We start from the raw sequence: 27,962 nt of genomic DNA, 5'->3' as shown, positions 1-27,962 counted from the left end.
CATCCAGGTTACCTCCACTTCCGACCTGGAGTGCGGTTTTTACCTTGTTAGGTATTTCTCAGCCCTTCCTCGTTGATGAGCAGAGCGCGGGGCGTAGTTGTGTCCCTTGTACTCTGGGCACCTTCGGCGTGGCCCCTTCAGGCACCTACCTGTGGGCCAGCCTTTGGGCCGGTCTGCCATTTCAGGGGGTGAGGGATGTGCACTGATCGGCAAACAGCTTCTCTGGGTGAGCAAGGTGCTTTGAAAAAACTGGGGATTGCTCGCATTGCTTTCTGGGGGCTGCTTGAACTCAGCCACCTCGGGTCCCAGGCAGAGTAAAGGATCAGAATAATTGCCCACTTTTTATTAGACACTCTCAGCAGCTGTTACTCTTTGTCCTGTGTTTATAAACGTTACTGCCCACGTTCCAAAAAAACCCACAGAGGCAGCAGGTTCGCCTCCGACAGGCCACTGTCCCTTCACCGCGCCGTGAGGTTGGGGTGGCGACACGTGTCCCTGCCCGCGCCTCCCGGGGTGCAGCCAGAGCAGCGCTCCTCCTCGTCCCGGCAGGTCGTGGGCAGCATGGACGCGCACCCCAACCGCTACTGCGCCACCGTGCGGGTTCAGCAGCACCGGCAGGAGATCATCCAGGACCTGGCCACCATGGTCCGCGAGCTCCTCATCCAGTTCTACAAGTCCACGCGCTTCAAGCCCACGCGCATCATCTTCTACCGCGACGGCGTCTCCGAGGGCCAGTTCCAGCAGGTGGGCGCCTCGCGGTTTTCTCTGTCTGGGGTCTCAGAATGCCCGAGAGTCACCCATCCGTCCTGCGCAGTGGCCTCCCGGGCTCCCCGATGGACACAGTGACGTGGCGTCCATTCTGCCCCGCGGCTCATGCGGCCGCGCGTGGGAGGCGGGCTGGGGCAGAGGCCACCAGGCCGGCAGGGACGAGGCAGGACGGGAGGGACGAGGCAGGACGGGAGGGACGAGGAGCCGCGGGGAGGTCGAGTCTGGGTCAGCTCAGCCGTGCAGGCTGGGGCCGCATGCCCTTCCAGAGGCTTGGCGGTGGGGAGTCTGTAGGTGGGGACACCGTTGTGCCTGGGGGTCACCTCCGTGTGCGGCAGGAAAGGCAGGCTGCAGGGTGGAGGCCACAGAGGCATGGTGACAACTCTGGCAGGGTCTGGGAGAACGGCTGGGCGGGGGCCCCTTTGGAAGGAGGGCTCACAGGACTGGCCACCATCCGGATGTGATCCTGGGTGACGGGCTGTCCAGAAGGCAGGGGTGCCATCAGACCGGGGGAGTGAAGAGGCAAGGGAGCGGCTGTGGGGAGCTTGTTGCCGTGCTCTGCTTCCAAGCACCTGCCTTACGTCCCTGTCACCGTGACCTGTGGTCGGCAGCGAGTCCGTCCTCACCCAGAGCTCGGGAGATTGATGCCCGGGCTGTGTCTCCTCCACATTGGTCCACGCTAATTATACCTCCACTCACCCCATACCCCGTCCCGGCACATGCCTCACCGGGGGATGTTAGGGAAGGCAGAAGGGACGGGGGTCTGTGTCCCATCCTGTGGGAGACCCGCCCAGACGGGAAGGCGTCCCGAGGGCTGCGCTCGTGTGTTTCAGAGGCCGCAGGCCGCCCGACTGGGCATAAGCAGGATCGCCTGGACCTTCCTGCTCCAGAGGGGAGCCGCAGCTCGTCCCCCTCAGGCCCTCGGTCGGCGGGAAGGATGGAATTGACACTCTGGCCGGGCCTCAGAGAGCTTCTGCAGAAGCAGGGCTGGGAGCTCCTGCGTTGTCCCCCGCTCAGGTCCAGAGTCTGGTGTGTGCCGGCCGACCCTGAAGGCACCTCTTGGGCCAGACCTCTTGGGTTCCCTTGGCTGAGACTGTTCCCCTGTTCTGTGCCCCCAGCCCCCCGCCCCCTGCCACAGCCATTCCTGCTGGAGAGGGGTCTGTGCCTCCTGAGTTTATCGCTCTGTGAACATAGCCCACGCCTTACGGAATCCCCACAGCTCGGGTTCTCAGCGCGGAACCCAAGACACATTGGAAACATCGTAACACAATTTTAGTTCGGGCAGTGTTTAAAAATCTGAGGTGTGTGTCCCTGTAATGGCCTCATCACAGCGTGATAGGTTGTTTGTCTGTTTATCTCTGACCCAGATGGTGAGGACAGTGTCTTACTGTCCTTGTACCCTGTCTCCCGGGTGCTTACATGCAAGCGCTTTGTACTTACTTCAGTCTCCGCAGCAAGCCTGCGAGGTAGGATGTTCCCATTTTAAAAGTGAAAACAACTGGGCATCAGAGAGGATCGGTGGCTTTCCCGGAGCCACACAGCTACTTGGCGGTAGGGCTAGGGTTTGAACTCAGGTCTAACTCCTGAGCCAGTGTGCGTTCCTCCTCTCCCGCAGAGAAAACGAGTTGTTGATTTGTTCCTGTGTATGTCTCCCTTTGTGCCCCGTTACTCCTGCCCGTGGTGGGTGCCATTTATGGGGCACTTAGAACATTCCAGAAACCGTGCTGAGCAGTTTTATGCATTATCTAATTTAAACCATTTAGCTATGAAACCTGGGTCTCATTTGCTCAATTATATAAATGAAAAAAAAAACAAAGCGAAAGCAGAAAGGCAAAGTCGCGCTGCTAATCCCGAGCCAGGGGAGCCCGAACCCTGGAACTGCACGTATTTGTCAGATAGTGCGTGTCATTAAGGGATTTACTCTAAGGTAGAGAGAGGCTGTAAAAAGAGAATCATCCTTAAACGTCCTTTCTTCCCCTCAGGTTCTCCACCACGAGTTGCTGGCCATCCGCGAGGCGTGCATCAAGTTAGAGAAGGACTACCAGCCGGGGATCACCTTCATAGTGGTACAGAAAAGGCACCACACGCGGCTCTTCTGCACCGACAAGAACGAGAGGGTGAGGCTCTGGGGCTGAAGGAGCGGCCCGAGGTTGGCCCTGGGCTGTGGGGCCGTGAGGGACACGGGTCTCTGCTCAGCCCTCGCCCAGAGCCACGCTGCAGAGGGGCTTCACGGAGACCCAGCCTTCGGCGCTGGAGAAGGGCTCTCCTCGGTCTGGTGAGACGTTTGGACCCGTAAATCCCACGGGCCTGGGACAGGAGCGGGCAGGAGATATCACTTGTCCAGTAAAGAAATTACCAGAGAGCTGGCTCTGAAAAAGGCTGTGGCAGCCGTGGCAATGGGCAGAGTAGGTGGGGTACCGCAAACTGGGGACCCTGGGGGCAGGTTGGAGTGCTGAAGGCGGCTCCGGGGGAGCCCGTTCTCGGGTGCACCTCCCGGCCGTTCCAGAATAAGAGTAATGAGCATGAGGGAGAAGCAGCGTTTCTAGATACAACAGCTGAGAGATCTGACAGTTGAAGAAAGGTAGGGATCTTCCTGTTACTTCCTGTTAAGTATTTTCCATGTTTCCACCAGGAGAAATAAAAATAATCCTGCACATAGACTATTGTCCTAAACCACACAGCATCAGGTAGCTGCCTGAGAAAAGGGACATCCCCTGAGGGAAGGAGACACCGTAGTGAGAGCCAGCAGCCCTGCAGCTGCTTCGCATCTGGCCAGAGAAGGCACAGCAAGGGAGAAATGCTCGTTGTCTCAGCGAAAGACAAAGTACAGATCGCTAGTGAGAGACAGGGACACTTTGTCACAGTCACAGGGATGAGCCACCAAGAAGATAGAACAACTGCGAGCTTGGACGTACCTAACGCAGTGACCTAAAAATATGTATAAAGGGAAAAAAATACAGTGTAGCAAAAAACTGACAGAATTCCCAGGAGAAGCTGACAAACCCACCGTCAGAGAGGGCAAGTTTAACCGCCCAGTTTCAGACGCTGGGGCAGCCACAGATGGGTAAAAGCTAGAGACTGGCAGGGTGAGATGACCAGGCCAGGTCTCACGGTTAGCGTGCAGCCGTTGACAGTCGAGTTCACGTGGAAGGCTTATGAAAGTTGCCTTGTACCCGGTCACGAGGAGATCTCAGGAGATTTCCAAACCTCCGTATTGGGCAACCCACATTTCTTTTTTTTAATCATACAATTAAATTTTAAATCAGCAGTAGAACTAGAAAGACATTTAAGAAAAACTCTAATTTTAAATTCACTTCTAAGTAGCACACACATTAAACATGCAAAGGGAATAAAAATTACAAAGTAATCAGAACTGAATAAAAAGAGAATTTCATGTCAGACTTTATGCAGTGCAGCTGAAGCAGTTCTTGGAGAGAAGAGGCTAGACTTCGATACATCTGTCGGAAAATAAGAAGAACCACCCAGTGAGGCTGAAGGTACGGGAAGGACAGAAGAGCTGCCGGTCCTGGGCGCGGAGGGAAGGCTGAGGAGCCGATGTGCGTGGGCTCCCTCCCTCCTCCGCCTGTAACCTGCCCCTGCTATGAGTCACGGGGGCTCCAAGTTGGCTTGTTCCTACCCCCAGCCCCTCTCAGAATGGGAGATAATGAAGGAGAATATGAAGAAGACAGAGCAGATGAACACAAACAAAACCTGCTTCTTTGAAGATGGGTAAACCTAGCAAGACTCAACGAGGAAAAAAGGATATTTGTAACAATATTAAGAGCAAAAAGAGGACTATGACCCAGAAGGGGGATGTGTTACTGAAATCATCATGGGATAGTAACAGCTTTATGCTGATAGATACATTAGAAGAGTGAGAAGAAATAGATACAAAGAGTTGTTTGTGGAATCACATAAATTACTGAAATCAGTTCTGGAGGATAATCTAATCCTCATTTCCAAAAGGCATCAGGCCCAGAGAGTCTTACAGGCAAGCTTTACCAAACCTTCAAGAATGGATGATCTTAAAGTGTGGCAGAGAATAGGAAAAAAGGAGAAAGTACTTATCTTATTTTGTGAAGTTTATGCAGATTTTTTATAGGCAAGTTTTACCAAACCATCAAAGAATAATCTTATACAAAATTTTTCAGAGAATGGGAAACGTTGGGGGGACTCATGAAGTTATCCTGATAATAGCAAAGTGTCGGCAAGGATGTGGGTGCTGGGCCATGGTCAGGAGCTTGGGTCTGGAGCCGGACAGCCTGGCTATAGCCCACCCCTCAGCACCTGGGCTGCATCATCATGGGTGTCAGCCTCCCTGTCGCACCTTCCTAAGGATGCTGGGAAGGTGAGCTGAGCTAACACACTAAGCACTTTGCATCATCCTTGGCACAGAGTAAGTGCATTATATGAAGACTCTCCTATGCTTTCGATGGGAGTGCAGACTGATAAGCCAGCTTGGATGCAGTTTGGTAATTCTAGCCCTTGAGAAACCCACTTGCATGTGTATAAGGAGACAAGTATAAGAATATTTATTGCAGCGTTGTTTCTGATAGCAAAAACTTTGTCTACTAACAGGAGGAAGGGTCGTGGTGTATTCCTATGCTGGCACACTGCCCAGCGGTGAATAGGATAGACTCTGTGTATCCCATGAATACATCTCCAAATCGTAAATATTGAACAAAAACAGCAAGTAGCAGAATATATATGATACCCATGCACAGTTTGAAAACCTGTGAAGTAACACAGTATAGTGCTGATGGAGACTTAAATGTGTAGGGAAAAATAAAAGTACATGTAGGAATGACAAAGGCTAAATCTGAGACTGCTACGTGGAAGGAAGCAAAGGGGGGGGGCACTAGTTTCAAATATTTTACTTTTAAAAATAGGAAGGTGTGAAAAAAGTTGGCAAGAAGTAAAATACATATCTGAAGGTGCTCAGGAGTTACACTGGGGATTCGTGCGTGCGTGTGTGTATTTGAAAATTGCAGAACTGAAAGGTCAGTGACTTACTGATCATGGGTTGGGTCCTAGAGCTTTGGCGGCATTGCTGGCCCAGTAGCAGTAGCTGGGTGTTCAGTGACTTTGTGATCCTAGAATGTAAACTTAGAGTTAAGTGGTTTGATATCATGTGTAGCCCAATCCATCCCTCTGCTTCTCGGACGGTCTCGGGGGGACCAGCATGCCCTCTTGGGTGGTGGTGATTGAGCCACCGACCAAGTGCAGATGCTCCTGACTGCCTTCAGGGTGTTCTCGCTCTTCTGCCTTGAGTATTGGGTGTGTTTGTGCGTGGATGATGGCCCGTCAGGTGCCCATCGTGCACGGTTTTAGATTTGTATGTCGGTGACCTCCACGGGAATGAAGAGCCCTTCGAGCGTTACATGCAGATTCTTCAGTGAAGGGAAGACAGCTGCACTTCTCTCCCTTTACGAGACCTGGGGGGAGAAAACCCAGCCCTCATAGGACAGGAACTTACTTACCTCTAGGGGTTAGTATCGGTTAGGTTCTCTTTTAATGCCGTCGCGCCGAGCCGATATGTTAGTTAGCCAACTTAAAGACGCCGAGATAGGGCCGCCTGTGGTCAGGAAGGCCCAGCGTCCGAAGGCGGTGTGAGCGAGGCTGACGTGCTTGCTTGCTTTCCGTTGTGGTCCCTGGACACATCTGACGGGTTCCTGTATTGCCGAAGGTTGGGAAAAGTGGAAACATTCCAGCAGGCACAACTGTGGACACGAAAATCACGCACCCGACCGAGTTTGACTTCTACCTGTGTAGTCACGCCGGCATCCAGGTAAGGACAGGCCCCCGCTGCCCAGTCTCGGTGTCCCCGTGACGCGGGCCACATGCCCCGCAAACACGGAGCACGAGCCTCCTGCAAGCACCCCGGTGGGCGCGTAGGGGAGTTGGGCGGGTAGCCAGGGACAGGTAAGGGTGGGGGGCGTGGGGTGCTGGGGAGGAAGGACCCACTGGCGTGCTGTGGTCAGGGTTCCCATTTTAGGTGAGATGAGGACAGGCGCAAGTAGTGGGTGCAACGGCCAGGGGCACCGGTGGGGTCCGGGGTGTCCCGTGCACCCGGAGCTTAGCGAACGAGCTGAGGTCGGAGTGGTGAGAAGGCCGCGGGAAGGGCGGCAGGTAACGGACGTGCTCAGAATCCGCTCCTGCCCACGTAGCGGGGTTCGGCCTTGTCTCCCGCCACACACGTTGCAGGACGTACAGGGAAGGTCACCATGTGCCCCATCGTCACCTCAAGACTGCTGGCCTCTGCCCACCGGTGAAGGGGCCCACAGGTTTTTGCCCCTAAGCGTTCTCCCACTGAGTCCTCCGTGCGGAGGGTGACGGAAGCGTGGCTTATCAGCAGTGCCCTCGTGTAGGTGAGTTCTGGACTTCTCGCACGTTCACTCCTCTGACCCTCTGATCTGCTTTTAGGGAACAAGCAGGCCTTCCCACTATCACGTGCTTTGGGATGACAATCGTTTCTCTTCCGACGAGCTGCAGATTCTCACCTACCAGCTGTGTCACACCTACGTGCGCTGCACGCGATCCGTGTCCATCCCGGCGCCAGCATACTACGCCCACCTGGTGGCTTTCCGGGCCAGGTACCACCTGGTGGACAAAGAACATGACAGGTGGGTGGTGTGCCTTTCCCGGCTGGGGGCACGGCAGGGGTCGCTTCTGAGACCGGCTTTGGCAGCTGCGCTTTCAGAGTGGGAAGCAGGGGGGCCCCGTTGGCTGGAGCCGAGCGTGACACACACGCCCAGGTGCCCGCCTCTTCCCCGCCGCCTGGTCGCTGCGTGGCCACCTCCCCAGATAGCTGCTGCCTCGTCTTAACTTGTTATCAGTGCACTGCCTCGTGGTGCATTAAAGGCTGCACTCTCTCTCTCTCTGTCCTCCCGTCCCCGCAGTGCTGAAGGAAGCCATACCTCCGGGCAGAGTAATGGACGAGACCACCAAGCGTTGGCAAAGGCAGTCCAGGTTCATCAGGACACCCTGCGCACCATGTACTTTGCTTGACATGTTTTAGTGTTTACGATTGTGTACCGAGTTGGATTCACATGAGACCAGCTACACTCAGACCAACAGATGCCCAGCCCTTCCGTGACAGCCAGCATCGAACATGAGACGTCATTGATTTTAGTAGATTCTCCATTTTCCAGAATGCCTTCCGTCCCAGATTTCAAACTTGGATTTTGAACTGCAGACCTGTATGAGACCCCATTGTCGTAGGAAATATGGTTTGCCAAAATCTATAAGCTGCTTATTAAAATAGAGTCCCGTGTTTCCTAAAAATCTCCTAAAACCAGTCTATGAACTCAGGGCTTTAAAACATTTTTAATTTATTTGGTCATTCAATTTACTTGTTTTTAACACATGATTCTCTATGGAATTGGTGGGCTCAAACTAGCTGTGAACGTTCTCAGAGAGTGAAAGCAACACAGAGCACAGCTGTGGTTTTAAAGCCTTGAGCATTCTGAGGTGGTCACTAAAGTTTATGTCAGAGTGGTACTAGCGTGCCCCTGACGGGGCTGGCGCCAGCTCTTCGGGACCGAGGGCAGGTGGCCCGCCGAGGCGCCCACTGGCGTCTGGAACCGCCACTGCCCGCCTCTCACTCAGCTCGAAATAAGGAGCGGGGGCAGAAGATGGGCCGTGTGTGTTTACAACATTTATAGGTCCAGAGCGATTGGCAGACAAGTGCCATTTTAATAAAAATTTATTTAAAAAAAGAAAAAAGACAATATGCCGACAGTCTAATCATAAGATTTGTCCTATAGGACTGTGACATTTATTTTCCAAAGTTTCTAAAGAATACGGGTCTGTGGTGATAAATACAGTACAATCCTTTTTCACTGTTATGTCTTTAATGTAAGAGAAAAAATATATATATCTGGTTTGCAGTATTAATGTGATAGATAGATGCTGTTTTTCATTTTATTGACTCCGGGGTGCTTATTGTGATCTGTTTAGCATATCACGAGTGTTTGGGAGCCTGGTGACTGGACCACCTCCTGTGGTTCTCAGTGCTGACGTGCAGGAGTATGCACTTGAGTCAATGTGACCGCCACCCGCCTTCCCCCGCGTAGACTGCGTAGCCTGTACCTTGAGGAGGCCCGGGCGCGGGCACGGCGACCCCGCGCCGCCGCCGCCCCGCCTCCTGTCCCCGCGTGTTGCTCAGCCGATTAAGCACAAACGGAATGTATTTATTCTTCCATTCCTGGGAAACAAGTCCATGTGTCAGAGTGTACCTCTCTCTGCGTGTGGTTCTGTTAGACGAGTTTCGTAGGATCTATGCACTGAAACGCGCAGCGAGCCCCGGCCCTCGGAGGTGGCGCGCTGCGAGGCCGGCAGAAGGGATTTGCGTTCGGGGCCCCAGACGTGGGTTTGCCCATCTAGAAGCCGTGGCACTAAGCGTGATACCATGGACAACTTGAAAAGGGGTAACAGCGGACAACTCTGTTTGTGCTAAGTGGGCTGTTTGTCCTTGTAGACAATTAAAAAAAAAAAAAAATCAAATCCACGTTCAATGTAGAGATTCCGGGAAGGAGACGCGCCTTCCCCTAGTGCTGCTTTGTGCTCTGTCGGTTTCCCTCTCCCTGCTGACGGCCCCCCCCAAGCCCAGCCTGACATTTACCTCTGGCACTGCGGTGGGGCGAGGGTCCCGACGGGGCGCCTCGTGCTGGAGATCGCGCCCACCCTGTCTTCTTGTCTGCCGGCTCTGGGGCGCGGGAGGGGCAGGGAACTGCGGGCGGAGCTGTGGTGGACACTCGGCCGAGATTTGGGTGGCGATGACAAAGGGGTGACTATTATTTGTGAAGATATATACTCAGAGTGATGTGTGCGTGTGTGTCTGTGTGTGCATGTGGGTGTCTTATTAATGGCATTAGCCTCTTCTTGCTGTATCTTTTCTTTCTGGGTTTGTTTTTTTGTTTGGTTGTTTTTTTTTTTCTTTTTCTTTTTCTTTTTTTTGGTCTTTTTAAACGAACAGAAGCCTCTGCTCTAAGAAATGTTGCAATTCCCTGTTGTTTTATTGGCAAGTGGCACTTTCTCCTCTTTCAGAAGGACACCAATACACTCTTGGCTTAAATTACCGGGAGCATTCCAGCTAAGGGGGGAGTCTTTTCACTAATACACTTTTGAAATCTAAAATTAGGTTAGTTTTCAGCCATTTTTAGGATCATCTAGAACCATGTGTCTCAAAGGTGTGTTTTTACTCCCCGCAACAGGGTCCGGGTGGTCGGGCTGGTGGTGGTGCTTGGTAAAAATGCAGACTCCTGACCCCGGGTCTCTGGGGCCGGGGCTGGACGTCTGTATTTGATACCATCAGCTGGGGCTCCAGGGCTGCCTCGAGTCTGAGGACCCCTGATCCAGAGCTTTCTGAGGAGCCCTCTCCCCCGAGCACGAGGGCCCAGCGGGGAGGGGCCATTCGGCAGCACAGGCAGATGCTCGTGAAGGCAACACCCAGGAGAGATCGCACGCTGGCAGAAAATTAGATCTGAAATTTTTTTTATCATTTTGAAGGAAAGGTTTTAATTTTAATGGGCCAGAGTACTTTGAGAAGGGTTCTTTTTGTAGCCCTGTGCTTGTTTTATAAAACTTTTAATACTAAAAGCATTAATAGACCAAACGTCTCCAGCTAGCTTAGCTGCACACCTTTGTACGCATCTGATGATTCAGAATTCAAATGGCTGTAGTTACAATTTCTCAGGTAAATAATTGTTTTCCCAAATTTCTACCGGTGCCCCCATTATTAGGATAAATTTTGAGATAGCGTAAAACCTCAAAGTGCAGTAGACTAAGTCTGAGCCCAGTTCCCGTGGAAGCCAAAAGGGGCCCTTGCCCGTCTCTAACTGCGCTTGCTCCCACCCCAAGGGCTGCCTCGGCCTGCGTGGCCCCAAGAGGGCTCAGGCTCCCAGGGTGGCTCCGTCCTCTGCCTGCGCTTGGTCGCCTGAGGCCTGGGGCCCTTGCAGATTTGAGAGGCGTCTGCACGCTGGCTTTGCCCTACCCCACTGTTAAGTAAGGTGTGCCTTGCTTTAAGCAAACTGAATGTGAAAATTATGATGTAGAAATCTGGATTCATTTAAAAGAAAAACTGGGATTTATCTCGTCTCTTTAAAAGAGGTCTCCCGATCAGATTCTTTTACTGGTACTCTTCCTAGTAGATTTTAAAATGTTCACTTTAAGAAGAATGACCGTTCCCACCCCTTCACCACTGTCCATTCTGTCCGCCCTCCCATCACCCTAGTGACAGAGCAATGAAGGAAGCCCAGGGGAGCCGAGGACGGCCGCCGCGTCATGGAAGTGCCCTTTGGTGATGCTGAGATTCCACCCTGCCTGTGTTCTCCAAGCTCAGACTTCCCTAGTTCTGATACATTTTTGTAAAACTGGGCACACCTGTGCTTTTAGACAGGGATTGTTTGGTTTTGGTTTTGGTTTTGAGAAGTCTTCCCATATACACTTTTGATACAACATCGTAGGGTCTGCTTTTGCTTTTTAAGGTGACGTTGCTTTTCGGTAGTGTTCTCACACTCCCTTGGATGAATGTTTGCTCTCTAGAGACACAGGCGACCCCTGGCCACTGAGCGGGCTGGCCCGAGAGGGACGCGGCAGGAGCGGAGTGATGTCCGTGCTCTGGGAGGTTGGCCGCGGTCACTGCTATTACTGATGTTTACCCCTGGTCACGGAGTGCTCGTTGGAAAAGACAGTTGGAGTTCAGTTCCTACAGCGGGGGGGGAGGGGGGGGGGTTGCTTTTACTGATGTTATATTATATGTTATTTTTATTGTTGTTAAATGCAAATGTTGCTATTTATTTTTTTCTTTCTGCTCTGGTTCGATTTGGCCGATGTGGATATCCCAGTGCATGTGGTACCTGATGGCTATGATAGAAATTATTTTCCCCAACTTTTATAAATTGCCTAATGTTTACCTGCAAGTTTGCCGGATGAATTTATTTTTGAAAGCCACAAATGTAATTTTTCTGAATGAATTGTTTTTCTTATATATGCAGCAATGTAATTTTGCATTGATCTGCAGGGTGATTTAAATTTTATTTTTACAAGGCAGTTTTTCAGTCAAATTATATATTTGATACAATATGTTAAGGGTAGACCAGCCAAGCGTCCTGCAGTAGTTGGGACCCAGACTGTCTCTGGGGGGCCTGGGGGGCTGGGACGGCTTCTCTCGGTTGCTCGTTGTCATGGAAGCACTTGGCTTGTTTCGTGGAGCCGTCAGGATCTGGATGTACTCCTTCAACGGGACTTTGATCTGGTGGACAGTTAAAAGGATTTTTCATGGGCATTTTCCACGCTTAAGGCAGTTCCATTAGGAGGAGCTTTAGAAGTTGACATAATCCAGACAGTGGACAATCCCAGTGGCCCAGACAAGCCATAGAAATCTCCCTGTGACCTCTCTTTGACTCATCTCTCACGCTCATGAGAAAGGAATGTACAATAAACAGAAACTTCCTCAGTGTTTGTGCGCCTCACTTTCAGAATGCAAATATTTTATTTATATTTTAAACCCTTCCCCAAAGTAACCGAGAAGAATCTCTCTAGCCGCCCTGCCTGCAGGCTCGGCTGCGGTGACGTGTGTTCAGTGTAGACACGGTGCACGTGTAACTCCCTGTGACACACACATGCTGACTCTTTTGTAAGGAAAATTTTCAACTCAAAATAATTGCACTGATTTTTTGACAACTTCCTTTTTATTATGTCCAACTTTGCATCTGCTGTACTTGTTTGAAACGATTGTAAATAGATTTAGGTTAGCAAAAATGATATGAACACAACACGTCGCTCTGTTGTAGGGACAGCCACGTTTCCAGTATTATGTGTTAGAGCCGCGTGGGCTCCGCTCTGCCTCCGTAACCGCGTGTCTGTTGACCATTCATGAAGGACAAACGAGCCTCGTGTTCTTGTTTCACAGAAAGGAAGTTTGCAGTCTGTTGAAAGGAGAGTCCGCTCTCCCCTTGAGGTCTGAAGATTTGATTTTAAAAGGATTCATTATAAATCCTTTGAACACTTTTGGGTCTGTTTAATTCCTTTTTGTTTTCCCATGGCTCCTTGACGCATTTTCTTCCGGTCCCATCCAGCATCTGACCATCTGGATAGGAAGCCCCTGCGTGGCCAGTGTGAACAGACGGCTAGCGAGGGGCCCCCCTCGCTTCTCTCTGGTCAGCCACCGTTCTGAAGACATGAGATCACCGTGGTGTCAAAAGTGTCATTTGCGGCTTATCCCATACATAGATAGATGCTAGAGAGACCTGAAACAGTGCTGTTCCTTTATGCCTTGTGATATTGCTAGATTAGAAGTACGTGCTCCAGCCCACAGTGTGTAATTGTTTGTGGTCAGGCTACCCAGAATCGGACACACACAGGAGCTTTTAGACCCGAACCGGTCATGAGTGTGTGTTCGATGCCATCGCGGTGCCCTCCCTAATGCTTTGTTGGTTACGTTTTGCCATTTTATTGTCTAAAGTGAATGTATTGGCTTAGCCAAATCACTACAGAAGGTGGTTTCTAAATACCTTTTAGTTTAAAAAGAAATAAATGCAGATAAAGGCTACCTCTGAATTCTCAATAGGTTCATGCTTGTTCTTAAGCGTAGCTGTTCACACTGAAAATAGCCAAAATGTTGCCTGAATAAACTGAATGGCGAACATCTCTCTCTCTTCAGTTCTGGCTTGAAAATGTGTGTGCCATACTGTGACCCGTGGGCAGTCCCCTTCTCGCCCTCGGGGGTATCAGAGGCGGACCGGGGACTCCTCAGGGCTGCCCAGCTCAATAATGTAGGGTTCTAGGCAGCCAGCGGGCAGAAAATGGAAAAGCTTCCCGCGCCGTCCTCACAGGCTGGCGGGGGCATCTCCACGCAGGGCCAGGGGTGGGGGAGCCTTGAAACGGCCTGCTGTCCTGGCTTTTCACTTTCCTGTTTGCTGTAAGAAAGCACTTTCTTCTCTGTTTTACTCATGAATGGGTTGGAAATGTCTCCCTCTGCACTCTTCTCCCTTTCTATACACCCTGTAAAATCACGAAGGTGCTGGAACACCAACTCTCTAAATAATGCATCTAAAGTGGCTGTATGGTTTCAAAAAAACACGCAGTTATAGTTGATCTTTGACTTTGGAACCTTGAGTTACCATCACTTCCTACTTAAACATGATCTGCGGTTTAAAAGCAAAATGTTCTGTTCGAGTCCAAGGCCCTTTGTTGGAAAGGAACGCGGGGTCCACAGCCAGCATTGAAGTAGGAGCTCCCGCTGCCGGCACCCTGGGTCCTCTGATGCTAACTTACAGGCAGTCTGCCCCGAGAGAGATTGCTCGGGCTCGGGGTACCCCTCCTTGTGATCAGCCACTTTGCTGTCAGAATGTCCTTTGCCCACGCACTGTGTGTGGGTCCGTCGGTGTCACCCTCTGCCTCCTTCACATCTCGTCTTTAGGTTCTCTACGTTCTCTCGTCTTTGGAGGGTTCAAACTCGCTCCAAAACACCTCCATTGGTTCGCGCTTAAATTCTTGAGGGGCAGGCAGGTGGTTTTGCAGTCCCAGACATCTGGGTGCGTGGAGGTTGCTCTGCTCCCTCACTGGACGTTCATCAGACACTGACGTTGGCCCAGAGACGTTCCAAGTATGACGTTACCGGGAAGGCTTTGCCGTTAGCACTGTTGTTTCGGGTTTTGATGTTTTTCATGCCCCATGGCGTGCTTTAATTCTGAAAGAGCTAAGTGTCCTTTGCAGTCTTTCTAAGAATGTTTTGTACTTCTGCGATTACACTGTTTTGTAGATACAGCCCACCCCAAGATGCATGGATGTTTTGGGTGGGTAGCCACAACATCTGCTGACCTGCTTCTGGAACTGCTTGGGTGCTCTGGGTTGGCCTCATTTTCAACCAGAATCCCATTCAGGGTGTTTCGGGGGACACTGCACGGTGGCCCTCTCCTTGATTCCGTAATGTGAACTGTTGAACTCAGACCTACCCCTCAGCTTTTTGCATACATGTCTCCAGAATCCCGGGGTGGGCCTCTCCCACCATCTTTGCATTCATGAGAAATTATTTGAAAAGAGGGAACTGAAGATTACTGGTGCTTTTGTTAACACTTTTCTCTTATTGGTCGATGTGAAACATTTAGATGTGTTAGCATCTTTAAATGCCCTTGGTGGTATGACTGAAGAGTTGAATCCTCACCTCACTCCCATTCCCTTTTTGGGGGGTGGGAGGAGGCTGAATTATCTTCTATTTACAACCTCCTTGGATTTAAGTAGTTCAGAGTTAAAGCTAAAACACCAAATATTAACTCTTCCCCCCCAAGTGTCTCCAGGAACCTAGATGTTGAGGCCGCCCTCCATTAAGTACCTTCTGAATCAAGGTCCTTAAAACCATGAGTTGATCCCAAGAACACCCCCACACAGTCGGGTCGGGGGTGCGATGCAGGCGGACTGCTTGGCTCCTTGGCACCACTTGGCAGAACGAGGTGCTCGCGTTGGGGAGCCGAGGCTCCTTGGAACTCTAGAGAGACTGTGGGAACGATCTCGGGGCGGGGGGAGAGGGCAGGTCCCTCAGACCCTGGGAGCAGGCGGCACCAGGCCTTCCTCTGGTCTCCATCAGTACCAGACTGAGCGTGTTCTGGAAGACCCAGTCTCAGCCTCTGTGCCTTTAAAGTCTGGTCCTCAGTGTCCTTTTGGAATCATGTTGGGGCTGGGTTTTTATTGGGAAGTAAGCCTGTACCATTCCACAAGTCAGTCATTGACCTTCTGCCTTTGAAGCTGTGTCTGCTCCTCAGCTCCTGACTCGGTAAACTGTGATGCCCGCGCACACTGCCTCGTGTCGGAAAACGTGAGGTTCTCGTAGTCGCAGGACTTCCTTCCCAAGTCCACGTCCACTGGGATTCCGGGAAATCCGCGTAAGATCCATCTCTTAGTCAGGCATTGACGGTGGCCATCGGCAGAACCTGGTGGCTTTGTCCTCAGAGTCATTCACCAAGCTAAATATTTAGTGTCCTGGAACTAGGTTTTTAGAAGAGGAATTGGAATCGTGTCTCTGTGAATTGCGTGTGAAGTCCTCAGACATAAGGTGCTATTCAGTCCTATTGTCCTTATTCGGGGATGCTTTCTGTTCGTGTCGCTCTGTTCCGTGGTGTGCGGGGAAGCTGCTCACTTGGCTGAGCTGTGCATAGAGGACTCCCAGTTTTGACATGCCTAAAATGCATTTTTTATCTCTTAACTTTTCCAAGCCAGGTACTGAGCAGTTTCTTGGCTGATGGTCTAATTAAAAACAAAAACAAAAACAAAAACAAAAACCACCTTACCCTGTCAAGGGATGATTTTATTGCTTTTAAGTGGGGGAAATAATCCAATGTTACTTATTTTTAAAATGCATAGAAACTCATTCTTGGCGGCTCCTCCTGGCCCTTCGTTCTACTGAGCTGTCCATTTTGAAAGGCAAAGGTCTTTCCCTCGGCAGAGGCGCCGGCTGCAGAGGGGAGGATATGTTACTGATTTTGGGTTCCTCTTCAAAGCCAAATATACATGTGACCGAAATCCTGAAAGTATGTAGTTTTAGCACTAAATTGAAATTTGAGTCCTGAGTTTGATAGTGGATTTTAATGTAGTTGTTGAAGGTATGAATTCATATTTTATAACCGTAGAGGCAAGTGAGTTTTTACTTTTTAAAAAGTTTTAAGAGCATAATTGTAAGTTTCCGTGCAGCAGGGTGGCGAACTCGTTAAATACAAGAGAAGAATGTAGCGTCTCCACGCAGATTTGTCTTACCTCTGGGACACTGCGGCTTACTTACCCAATACGTAGGGAGGGCTTTTAACCCTGAGTTTTATCAACTTTTCTAGTTTTATTTTATTTTTATAAAATAATTGAAAAAGAACCAAAAATGAATTCAGAAGTTCCATGGGTGGATCTTGCTTGCCCCTTCTTAATTTCCCCCACAATAAAACATTTTAGAAGATATTTTGAATCGAACTGTATTGTGACCATTGGAAGTTTACTGTTTTCTAAGAAGCTGAGCAGCTCCGGGGCGCCCGTCGGGCGGTCCTGTGCGTACCGTCTGCAGCCCGTTCCTAGCTGTGCGGCCGGTCTCTTGCGACGGCGTCTTGTGCTTGTGGTAGAGAAACCGTGCAGTGCTGTTTTGTAAATTCAAAGTTCCTGTATAAACTAGTATTTATATACATTGGTCTGTCTGTATAATTTCTCATTTGCTACATGAATTGTAAAATTCGTTATAAAATTATAGTACCTGCTAAATACACTTCTGAGGCTTCACGTCCTTGTCTCTCGTTTCATGCCAGTCCCTGTGTGTTGAGGATGTCCGATGCTTGCATGATGCTAGGTGGTAATGCCACTGTAACTCAAGCCTTAATCAGATGTTAAATTGTAAGTTTCAGAGTATGCAAAAATATTAGGCAGTGAGTTTAAACTGTTCAGATCAAGATGCTATATCATAATCCAACCAGTCTTTTCTCCAGAGTTACAAAGGGAAACTTTCAGTGATCCAGATCTCTCGCTCTCGCTCGCTCGCTCGCTCTTTCTGGTCTGGCTGGGCTGTTGCCATTGCTTGATGAAAATGGACCATTGTGCATTTCGGTGGCAGTCAGTCAAGAAGACCTATTCTGAAAGTCTAGAGACTTTTTCAGGGTTACTTTTAAAGGTTTGGTTTTTTTCCCTCCAGTCTGAGATTTATTTATGGCTGATGGAGAGTATGATTTGGGCATCAGTCTTACTTGCTAACCTGCTCACGTTCTAAGCTTTCTTCAGGTGGTGCCACCTGCCATCGCTTCTGCATAGGATTATATGGATTTTTGTTTTTGTAAAAGCATCTTAAATTTAGACATAAAATGGAGGGGACCCAGCTTTCTTTACAATGTGGATCTACCTCAGTTAAACAGTTGGGTGCTATTTACTAAGTCTGTCAAATTAAATTGGAACAAGTAACCAAACAGCAAGATATAACTCCACACAAAGCTTGAAACCATAATTTCCGTTTATTTAATAAATTTTTATTTATTTTGTGCCTTTTGTGTTGAATCCTAATGCATTGAAAAAAATCCATATGAAATGGAGTGTTTTCTATTGCAGGTGGGGAGAAAAGCCCAATTGGCCATGGAATTTGATAGATTACCCCCAGCCAACTAGTCACGTCTATTGAAATCCCAACTGCCCCCTTGTGAAAAGAAAAGAAAAAAATGTCCAAGAGCAAATTAACATTTTACAAACAAATTCCAAACTCTTCTATGCATATACCGACAGCTCTCTCTTCATTTTCTGTGCCAATGAAGAGGCAGCCACGAACAGCTCATGCGCGCTCCTCCGTGGCTTGTGTGGCCATCCACGCCCCCTGCTCCTCTGGCATATTGTGTTTCCCGTGCAGCCAGTGGACTGTTGTCCATCCTGGTGCAGGTGCTGCGCCCACGGGCAGCTGGGGGAAGGGGGGTGCGGGGGGCCGCTGGAGGGGGCCGCACGCCTGCGCCCAGCAGCAGGCCCAGGGTCGCCATGAGTTAGGCAAGCTTTCTGGCAGGTGAGAAACTAAGGTAGGACATCGATGATTTTCCATGCTTTTATATTTGGCAGTTTACAATTCTAGACTTTTCCTACTATGGTGATCTTTTTTAACTTAATTCTTTGGAGGTAACACAATATTTTGGAGTCTTAAGAATTTGATTTTATACCAATAAGAAATAAAAAGTAGGGCTCTTTCCTGTAGTATATAGTTTTACTATTTTAAAGAGATCTCTGAATTTTACAAGAGGACCAACATTCCTAAGTGGCAAAACTTTTGAAAGTTGATTTGGGAGGCTTTTTGCTGCAGGATCTCGAAACAAAATGGGATGATTCTAGTTAAGTGTTCTCATTGTTAAGCGTCCATCAGGTCAGTACTTCAGCTGTTTTGTAAAAAAGAGTCGCTCCCCAGTTAGTATGCTGCATATAGAGATCAGCATTGTTGCACTTTCTCAGTAGTGATGAGTGCCCCGCAATCGGCTCACCAGTCAGCATTTTGTTCTTTGACCTAACAAGAGTACTTTGGGGCAGGTGATTAAATTTATATAGGTACCTCAAGAAAAAGAACCTGAATATGCTGCATTTTGTTTCTTTAGCTTTTATATGTAGCATTGTTTTGCTCTTATTATTTTGTTTTTAGATCTATGCTTTTTGGACCCCAATAGACTGTTGAAAGAAATTTTAAAGTTACTCTTGTCGGGACACAGTATCCTTTGTTTTTGTCTTTTTAACTCCAGTATCTGGTTCAAAGGTTGCCCACCAGTAGAATACTACTTTACCCAAATATACCTGAGAAAAAGGGTACCGTGTGTGCAAGCAGACAATAATGTTCCCAGTCCTTTCTGTTCATGCTGCTTTCTTAATTCTTTTCTCCATGTCATCAAGAGGTTTGGAGAACTTCCTCCTAAGGTCGGACTTAGACATGATGGCATCTGAATGTTTTCAACACAGACCTCACAGAATTGCCATTGAGTAAGTAGCATGATCCTAAAGGAATCCCTGGCCTCAGGCAGCCGGACGGCTCTGGTCTCTGAAGAGCCAGTCTTCGCGTTTCTCCATCCCCAGCACTCACCCTCACCCAGCAGATGGGGAGTGGTCTGGATTGACAAAAGATAAACTGGTGAAGAGAGCTAAAGGCTGAGACACTGAGCATCTATTGTCGTGTTTAAGCTTAGCTGGGTCCTTTCGAGTTTGTTTTACAGCTTACTAGGTTACGTAGTTTGCACTATTTTTGCAATAAATTCATGGAAAACCTAACAGTTAACTTGTTTTGTTTCTTACTGTGTGTATATAAACTAATACTAAAAGTTTGGCATAGTGTTTTTTCACCTCCTTACATAACCCTTAACATGCACAGAATGCTGTAAATCTGATAAAATATGATGTGAATGATATTTTATAAAGTTATTTTGTATGGTGTCAATTTTGTTTTGCCTCATAGTATGTCAGCAAAAAATAAAATAAAATTCCTCATATTTACAGCTGCCTCTCCCAAAGATCTTCAATTACTCGCAGATTTGGGCACTTCCTTCTGCACAAGTTAAGATTCCAGGTTTCCGAGGGGGGAGCTTGCCTTCCATGACGGATGTCTAGAGGCCTAGTCTGCAGTATTGGACCTATTCCTTGAACAGTGTATTCAGAAGAGGTGGGCACTATTCCCTGAGAACTCGGGTTTGGGGATGAAAACCACAGGAACGAATTGGAAAAATAAAACTGGTATCTAGGAGGAGTGGAGTGTTTCTACTCTAGCAGCCACGAGAAAGGAGGAAGTAAAAAGCTATTCAGCGAAGCCCCAGTCAAGAGCAGTGCGAGCCCTGCCGAGGTCCATGTTGTGCGGGAGGAGTCCGAGCTGACCACATCCAGGGTTCGCGTCCTGGTGGGTCGCGACTCCCTCTGCCCGGGCTGGGGTTACACGTGCTGCTACCGCTCTGCAACCCTGGCGGCCCCGCTCTGGGCTGTCCATGACCTCACTGTCTGCACTGTACAGAGTACGTGCTTGTTGGGAAAGAAGGGTTGGACCTAAGGGAGCCAAAAAATGGCTGAAAATCCTAGGATGCCAAATGGACATTGTCGCTAGAGCAGGCCAAGACTTTGTTCTTGCTGAAAGCTATTTTTTTATTTTTAAGAATATGTATTAATTATGGAGAGTGTTGACAATTCAGATGAACATGAAGATGAAATTTTAAATTATTTATAATCACAACACTGATAGGTAATTATTCTTAAAACTTCTGGTATATTTTGTTCTAGTCTTGTTTTGTTTTTTCTAACAAAATCAAGATGAAGTTCACCCCACCCCACCCCTCGCTTAGACATCCAGGACCCTGTACTTCTCGCTTACTTAGTATCTAAAACCAGATAGCACCTCTGTGCCATTGGCCCTGGGACACACTAGCTGAAGCTGGAGGAGAGAAGAAAATGATGAGAGATCTCTAATCCCTTTACTTAACACATACAGGCCCACCTTGTGACATTCTTGCTGTTTAATTACATGAAGCTGTATGACGGTGGGGCGCCTGGGTGGCTCGGTCAGTTAGGCATCTGACTCTTGGGTTCAGCTCAGGTCGTGCTCTCAGGGTGCTGAGACTGAGCCCTGAGACGGGCTCCTCGCTCAGCATGGCGTCTGCTTGGGTTTCTCTCTCCCTCTGCCCCTCCCCCTGCTTGTGCGCTCTAAAATAAATAAGAAAAAAAAAACCTGTATGATGGTGTTACATGAATTAGGAAAAAACTTCAGAAGAGAAAGCCGCTTGACTAGAGGGTGTTTATGCTCCATAGAGGATGAGGAGCTCATACCAGGAGGAATGGAAGGCTCCCCTAGGAAAGCTATAGGATACAAAGTAGAGTAAGATCAGTGTGAAGGTTCTTAATGGCCAAGTTAAGAATGTACCCCACACAGAGTGGGGAGAAAGTGGTTTTTTTTTTTTTAAGCTGCGTGGTCCAGTGAAGAATGTGGTCTGCGATTTGAATCCCAATTCCACCACCTCCTAGGTGTGTCCTGGACGAGTTCCTTAGCCCGAGCTTCCATCCCCTTCTTTGTAAAACATGGACACTTTACAAGTTATGGGAGGATTAAATGAACAGGTACACAATAGTAGAAGAGGTGTGGCCCCCAGTAGCCACTTTAATATCAGCTATTTTTAACATTTCTGACTAGGAAAGATTAATCTTCATCAACTCTTTTGGTAACCTGACACAAATATAGAAGAGAGGCTCTAGAGATGATGAGGACGCTAGTGTAACAGACGGGTGTGCAGCTCAAGGAGAATCCAAGGAGGGGGGCTCCCTAAATAACTGGATCTGAAGTGCTTAGGATGTGGTAAGAATGTTTCAGCTGGTTATTCTTCCTGGGGATTTCTTAAACAGCAACATGTTACTGGGGGCATAGATACTAGGGGCCATGCATGGCATTTTAAAAAGATAATTGTTTAAATAAAAACAATAAAAAATAAAAAGATACACAGGGCACCTGGGTGGCTCAGTCAGTTGACTGTCCGACTCTTGATCTCAGTTCAGGTTTTAATCTTAGGGTTGGAGTTCAAGCGCCATGTTGGGCTCCACGCAAAAAAAAAAAGATACACAGAGAAGATCTTTGTGACTGGGTTTGATGACAAGTTTTTAGATACAAGAAAAGCATGATCCCCAGAGAAAAAAACTGACATACTGGACTAACTCAAAATTAAGAACTTCTCAAAGAGAAATAATTTCTGCTCTTTGAAAGATGCTGTCAAGAGAAGGAAAAGACAAGCTACAGACTGGGAGAAAATATTTGCAAATCCCATAATCTAGCAAAGGGATTATATTCAGAATACATAAAATTCTCAAAACTCAACAAAAAGAAAACCCAATAAAAAGATGGACAAAAGATTTGGACACTTCACCAAAGAAAATATGGTAAATAAGCAAATAAAAAGATGCTCTACATTTGTCATTACAGAAATGCAAATTAAAGCCTACACCCATGAAAATGGCTAAAATTTAAAAAAAAAAACTACCAAGTTTTGCAGAGGATGCAGAGCAACTGAAATTCATTTACTGCTGGTGGGAATGCAAAATGGTACAGCCACTTTATAAGTCTGGCAGTTCATGAACTTAAATACACAATTCCACTCCTAAGTATATACTCAAGTATGTTCACTCAAGTGGACATCCTATGTTCACACAAAACCTGTACACAAATGTTTCTAGGGCTTTATTTGTAATCATCAACACTGGAAACAACCCAAATTGGGAATTATCTGTTGACCTGGGGAACGGAGAAACACTACTATATATCCATACCACGGGAGCCTACTCAGCAATAAGGAGTGGGACCCGCAGTAACGTGACTCTCCTGTGCGTTACGCGTCACCAAACAAAGCTTCACACACAGGCTCTGTACCGTAGAGTTCCATTTATGTGACATGGGAAAGGCAGGTCAGCAAACCACGGTCTGCAAGCCAAAGCCAGCCCATTGCGTTTCTGTACGGACTATAAGCTTAAGAATGGCTTTTACGTTCTTTTTTTTTTTTTTTAAGATTTTATTTATTTGAGAGAGAGAATGAGAGACAGCATGAGAGGGGGAGGGTCAGAGGGAGAAGCAGACCCCCCGCTGAGCAGGGAGCCTGATGTGGGACTCGATCCCGGGACTCCAGGATCATGACCTGAGCTGAAGGCAGTCGCTTAACCAACTGAGCCCAGGCGCCCTGGCTTTTACATTCTTAAATGTTTCAAGACGATCACAAGACTATTTCATGACCCATGAAAATTACACAATTCAAATTTCAGTGTCCAGAACTGAAGCTTCACTGAAATAAGCCATATTCATTCCTTTCTGTACCATCTATGGCAGCTTTTCTATTACAATGGCACAGCTCAGCAGCTGTGACAGGTTATATAGCCCACAGATCTTAAAATGTTTTCTATGTGGCCCTTTCCAGAAAAAGTCTGTGAACTTCTATATGGGTAACGAATAGCGCAGTGGTTGCCAAGGTAAACGGCTGGAATGGATTTAACCAGGAGGGAATTTGGGGGAAGGCGATACCAGTGTTGAATCTTGTGGTGGTTACACAACTCTGCATTTGTCAAAGCTCAAAACTGTATCAAAACGGGGATTTTTTAAAAAATTTAAAATTTTAGAAACAAGAGGAACAGAAACAACAGCAGTTGCCTGGGGATAAGGGAAGGGACTCCGGGGATACAGTGGAGTATTTGGGGTGATGGAACTGTCCCATATATTGATACATAACCAACAGATCGGACACTAAAGGATGATTTTACTAGATGTAAATTATAACTCAATTTTTTTAAAAAGAGACTAAACAGACAAGAGCCAAAAATTTACTCTACGTGGGGAAAAAAAATAGGGCTTATAGTTTTCTCTTGTGAACAGTAAAAACAATTACTTTGGTTGTAAAGAAAGGAACAGTAAAATGAGAGATTTTCTTTTTTTTTTTTTACATTATTTATTTACTTGAGAGAGAGCAGGGGCAGAGGGAGAGGGGGAGGAAGAAGCAGACTCCCAATTGAGCAGGGAGCCCAATAAGGGGCTCGATCCCAGGACTCCGGGATCACGACCTGAGCTGAAGGCAGACGCTTAACTGACTTAGCCACCCAGGTGCCCCGAGAGATTTTCAATATACAAATTTTTTTTTTTTAAGATTTTATTTATTTATTTGACAGAGAGAGACACAGCGAGAGAGGGAACACAAGCAGGAGGAGTGGGAGAGGGAGAAGCAGGTTCCCCGTTGAGCAGGGAGCCCGATGTGGGGCTCGATCCCAGGACCCTGGGATCATGACCTGAGCCAAAGGCAGACGCTTAACAACTGAGCCACCCAGGCACCCTAGAAATGCTTATTTTTAAATTTTGCAGAAGTCTCAGGTAATAAGCAAGACATTAGAACAACAGAGAGCTCTAAAACTAATTCCACAAAGCATTTACTATAAAACTACATACAGCTTCTAATAAAGAAATTTATTTCTTTACAGTTAATAAAATCGCAGTATTTGGACAAATCGTCAAATTTTCACATGTAACATACTACCCACAAACTATATATTTAGCTCAAACTACATCTAGTTGTTTACAAGAACTAATTTCCAAATACACATCTATGAATTTACACAACTGTTCTTTAGAAGCTCTTCAAAATCTATCTGTAAATTAAAAAGTGAAGCAAAGTTGTCCGTCTCTACAGCTTACAGCCGCAGATCAACAGTCAGGGCCTGAGTGTACAGGCAGTTCTCTCGGTGCCCCCGTGTCCCCCCCGCACTGCAACGTGGGCCCCTCAGAGAGAGGCTGCTGTCTGGGTCACTTGCCTTCTGGCCATCTATGGTGTGGGCACATCAGGTGCTCTATCTTAGCCAGGAAGGAATCCAATGCACTTGAATCTCTGAAAAGTGAGGAGTCTGAAGTCACACAGTGTTGTGCTTACTTCCAAGCAATGCTGCTAATCCAGGAGGGTCCTCGGCAGGCTGATTTCTAAGGCACTTCCTGTTTGGTCTAGGATTCTGCTTCGTCCCCAGCACTCCCATCATCGCTGTCATTCTCCTCCTCGTCCTCGTCCCTCTTCTCTTTAAGCATTTTCAGGTATTTACTAGCTAAAATCTTCTTTGGTAATATATCTTAAAAATATAAAGCTAACATCAGCAATTGGTTTTGGCAGACCATGAACACAGCAATGCAAATTTCAAAATGTGCTAGTTCCTGCTTTGAACTCTTTAATAGGTTCCAAAACAAGACAAAATTCTGACTACACCTCTGGGTGAAACACCAGGAAACCAGCACTACCTCCTGACTGATGCTAAAGACCTGTTTCCACTCCACGGACTACAAATCATGTGCTCCTGTATGTGCTGGTGTTGACTGAGCAAGTGTGCTCGACCTACCCGAGACAAGCCGGCTGGCTCCGGGGACAGATTTAAGCTCTTTTTAGCTGTGGCCCACACAGCTTTTCCACAACAACTATTAATTTGTTTCTGGGGCCAAGCAGACCAGCCCAGAGTTTTCCCGTCAGTGATAAGGAGTCTAGGGGGTGCGTTTGCCCGGCTCACCCAACCAGCCAGCCAGCCACCCAAACACCCTTGTGCAGGTTGTTGAGTTCATGATCATTCTAGGTGAACCACACTACAAAACACTCTGGCAAAACTAAAAATATCTTCCTGTGCCAGGTCATGCACCCAGAGAAAGCAGCCAAAAAAAAAAAAAAGTCTATTTCAGTGAAAGCAGGGGGAAAAAGCTGTAAATTACCACGCACGTTTTAACCAGAATGTTTCAAAGGCTGAGTACCTGCAAGAAACTGAAAAGTTTCCGATTCCTCTGCAGTATTTGATAAATCACTGTAAGTGAGTGCTTTCTTTTCTTTTCCACTGCCGTGTCTGTAGGAATAGGTGGCTAGATATTGAACAAAGAGTTCCTAAAACAAAATGAAAAAGTAAAATGAAAGGTATGCTTTGAAAACTTACCCCAGAACTTAATTTTTTAAATTACGTTAGGTTTAGATGACGTGACTGCAGATTATTGTGGTTTCTCAAATTACAGGAAATCAGTGGGGAAAGGAGAAATAGGAGGTTAAAAAGAAAGCAAGGCTCTATCAAAGTTGGCAGGGAAGCAGGCATTTCCCTAAAGTTATTTTAGATTTCTAACTTAGGGAAGATATTTAAAAGTAATTCAACAATGGATTATAAATGTTTAAAAACTACAGTTTTTGTTTTTTGGTTTTTTTAGGAGTAAAAGACCATTCAAAAATTCTACTTGACTCAGGAACACATTTTCAACCTTCTATTTAAATACATCGTGTCTAAGGCGGTTGCCTACAATAGTCAACAACCTGAAGCTGAAAACTGACCACGCTTCCCATTTTGCCCAAACACCTTACCTAAAGCAACAACCTGAACTGTGCCTCTCCCTCACTGTCTTTAACTTGAACTCCCTCTAGTTTGGTTAGTAGGGAATGGAAGTGCCTGCCTGTGCCTTACGTCCTTATCCTCGGAGAACGAACGTGCACAAGGAAACCTGAACATCCCAAGACCACATGCTGAATGGGGCGCTCAGGTACACAGGTGATGGGCGTTAAGGAGGGCACCTGACTTAAGGAGTACTGGGTGTTATATGCAACTGATGAATCACTAAGTTCCACCCTTACTGTAATAAAAAATAAAAATAAAATAACATGGCTCTGGGCTGAAACAGGCCAGACCCCGGGTCCACCCTACGGCAGGGACACTGCATTGAAACCCCAGCGGTGGGCGGCAGAGCCCAAGGGCAGTTCAGGCGGTTACGACTGCAGCTTAAACACGGCCCGGAGGGGTTCTGGCCTCCCCCCACCACGACCGAATCAAACCGGCCAGCCCTGTACTGCGCACCTCGGAGGGCGCACGTACCCCGGGCCGTAGGACTAACGTCGCTTCTAGCCGGAGCATGCACCGCCCGGCTGCGGGGAGGGGTGCGCGAGAGGCGGGGTCGGGCGGTACCTCCCGAAGCCCTCTCACGGAACCCTGAGCCGCTGGAAACAAGCCGGAAGCGAGGAAAGGAAGGCTCTGCGGCCCAGGGTTCGGTGACGCGCGTGGAAGAGACGCGGCAGGAGCCCGGCGTCAGGCCGCGCCGCCAGCTGGGCCTCACGCGAGGGAGGGCGGGAACGGCGCGGTGGGCGGGGCGGAGGGCGCGCAATGGAGGACGGGAGCTGCGCGGGGCTAGCGCGGAGCAACAACGAGAGACAAGTAGGCGAAAGGCGCGCGAAGGCAGACGGGAGCGGCGCGGTGGGCGGGGCGGAGGGCGCGCGGGGGAGGGCGGGAGCGGCGTCCGGCGGGCGGGGCGGAAGGCGCGCAGGGGAGGACGCGGGGCGCGCGCGGCGCAGCGAGAAAAGACGAGTGGGTGGGCAAAAGGCGCGCGAGGGAGGACGGGAGCGGCGACGGGGGCGGGGCGGGGGGCGCGCGCAGCGAGGGAAGGGACCGGGCAAGTCGCGGCGGGCGCGCGCAGCGCGAGCCCGCGACGAGGAGGCGGCGGCGCGCGAGCCGAGGGGGACACCGGCGGCGCGGCGGAGCTCGGTGGGCGGGGCAGGGCGCGACGGTTCCGGGCGGCCCCCTGCCCCTCCGTCCTCCCCGCGCGGCCCGCCTCACCGTGGCCTTGGCCGTGAGCACCAGCGCCTCCTGGTTGATGCTGGACACCTCGGGGGAGCTCTTCATGATGACCCGGATGCGGGACAGGGGCAGCGACACGAGCCGCGGCTCCCCGCACTTGTCTCTGCCCGCGACCGCGTCCGCCATCTTCGCGCCCCGCCCCGCGGCGGCCGGCGGACCCGCCGCGAGGCAGGCGGCCTGCCGGCCTGGAGGGTGCGGGAGCGGTGTCCCGCTGCCCCGTGGGAGTTGTAGTGTCGGGGAGGCGCGGCCGCGGTGGCGGGCGGCCACCCTTCCGGCGCCGGACTACAAGCCCCGAGATGCCGCGCGCCGAAGGGCGGCCGGCGGGGCGGTGCTGCCGAGGGCCGAGAGCGGGGCTTCCCGCCGGGTGCCTGCACCGTGCGGGAGCGGGGACGCGGCGGCGCGCGGCACGCTCTTGGAGCCCGCGCTCCGGAGCGGAGCGGGAGGAAGCCGGCCCGCGTGCCGGGAGGGCCCTGCCGGTGGCAGGAAGCGTGCGGAAGGGGTGCTCAGAGATCGGGGAGACGGAATACTGTCTTAGCCAGAGTGGTGGGGCGGAAGGCACCGAGGAAGCGCTGTCCCGCGGGAGGGAACCACATCGG

General features: G+C 49.2%; 2 protein-coding genes across 6 annotated transcripts in view; one reads left to right on the top strand and one right to left on the bottom strand.

Moving 5' to 3' along the window:
- AGO2 (argonaute RISC catalytic component 2) overlaps window positions 1-20,043 on the top strand; it is a 110,763-nt gene extending 90,720 nt beyond the window's left edge. For 4 of the 5 annotated variants that reach the window (XM_032415646.1, XM_032415648.1, XM_032415644.1 and 1 more), the window contains exons 15-19: window positions 550-744; window positions 2,748-2,882; window positions 6,452-6,553; window positions 7,189-7,388; window positions 7,665-20,043. In XM_032415646.1, the coding sequence (XP_032271537.1) occupies window positions 550-744; window positions 2,748-2,882; window positions 6,452-6,553; window positions 7,189-7,388; window positions 7,665-7,773 (741 nt within the window). In that variant the 3' untranslated portion in view covers window positions 7,774-20,043. The other variant, XM_032415647.1, reaches the window with a different exon arrangement.
- Window positions 20,044-23,991: 3,948 nt separating this feature from the next.
- CHRAC1 (chromatin accessibility complex subunit 1) lies at window positions 23,992-27,570 on the bottom strand. Its single transcript, XM_032415643.1, has 3 exons — window positions 27,346-27,570; window positions 25,517-25,643; window positions 23,992-24,852 (listed from the first exon to the last, which is right to left on the bottom strand). The coding sequence occupies exons 1-3, from the start codon at window positions 27,490-27,492 to the stop codon at window positions 24,731-24,733; spliced, it is 396 nt and encodes a 131-aa protein (XP_032271534.1). The 5' UTR covers window positions 27,493-27,570; the 3' UTR covers window positions 23,992-24,730.
- Between the last annotated feature and the right edge of the window lie 392 nt (window positions 27,571-27,962).

Source organism: Phoca vitulina, unplaced genomic scaffold (assembly GCF_004348235.1).
Source record: "Phoca vitulina isolate PV1807 unplaced genomic scaffold, GSC_HSeal_1.0 scaffold18, whole genome shotgun sequence".
NCBI classification, from domain to species: Eukaryota; Metazoa; Chordata; class Mammalia; order Carnivora; family Phocidae; genus Phoca; species Phoca vitulina.
Note: the sequence above shows the minus strand (reverse complement) of the source record. Positions and strands in the feature narration are given on the sequence as shown.

What these genes read in the sequence shown, in the direction of transcription:
- CHRAC1 (XM_032415643.1), bottom strand. Translation starts at nt 27,492, where the DNA reads ATGGCGGACGCGGTCGCGGGCAGAGACAAGTGCGGGGAGCCGCGGCTC. An exon ending in TGCTCACGGCCAAGGCCACG is followed by an intron (nt 25,644 to 27,345) that starts GTGAGGCGGGCC and finishes ATTTTGTTTTAG; the next exon opens with GAACTCTTTGTTCAATATCT. An exon ending in AACTTTTCAGTTTCTTGCAG is followed by an intron (nt 24,853 to 25,516) that starts GTACTCAGCCTT and finishes TATATTTTTAAG; the next exon opens with ATATATTACCAAAGAAGATT.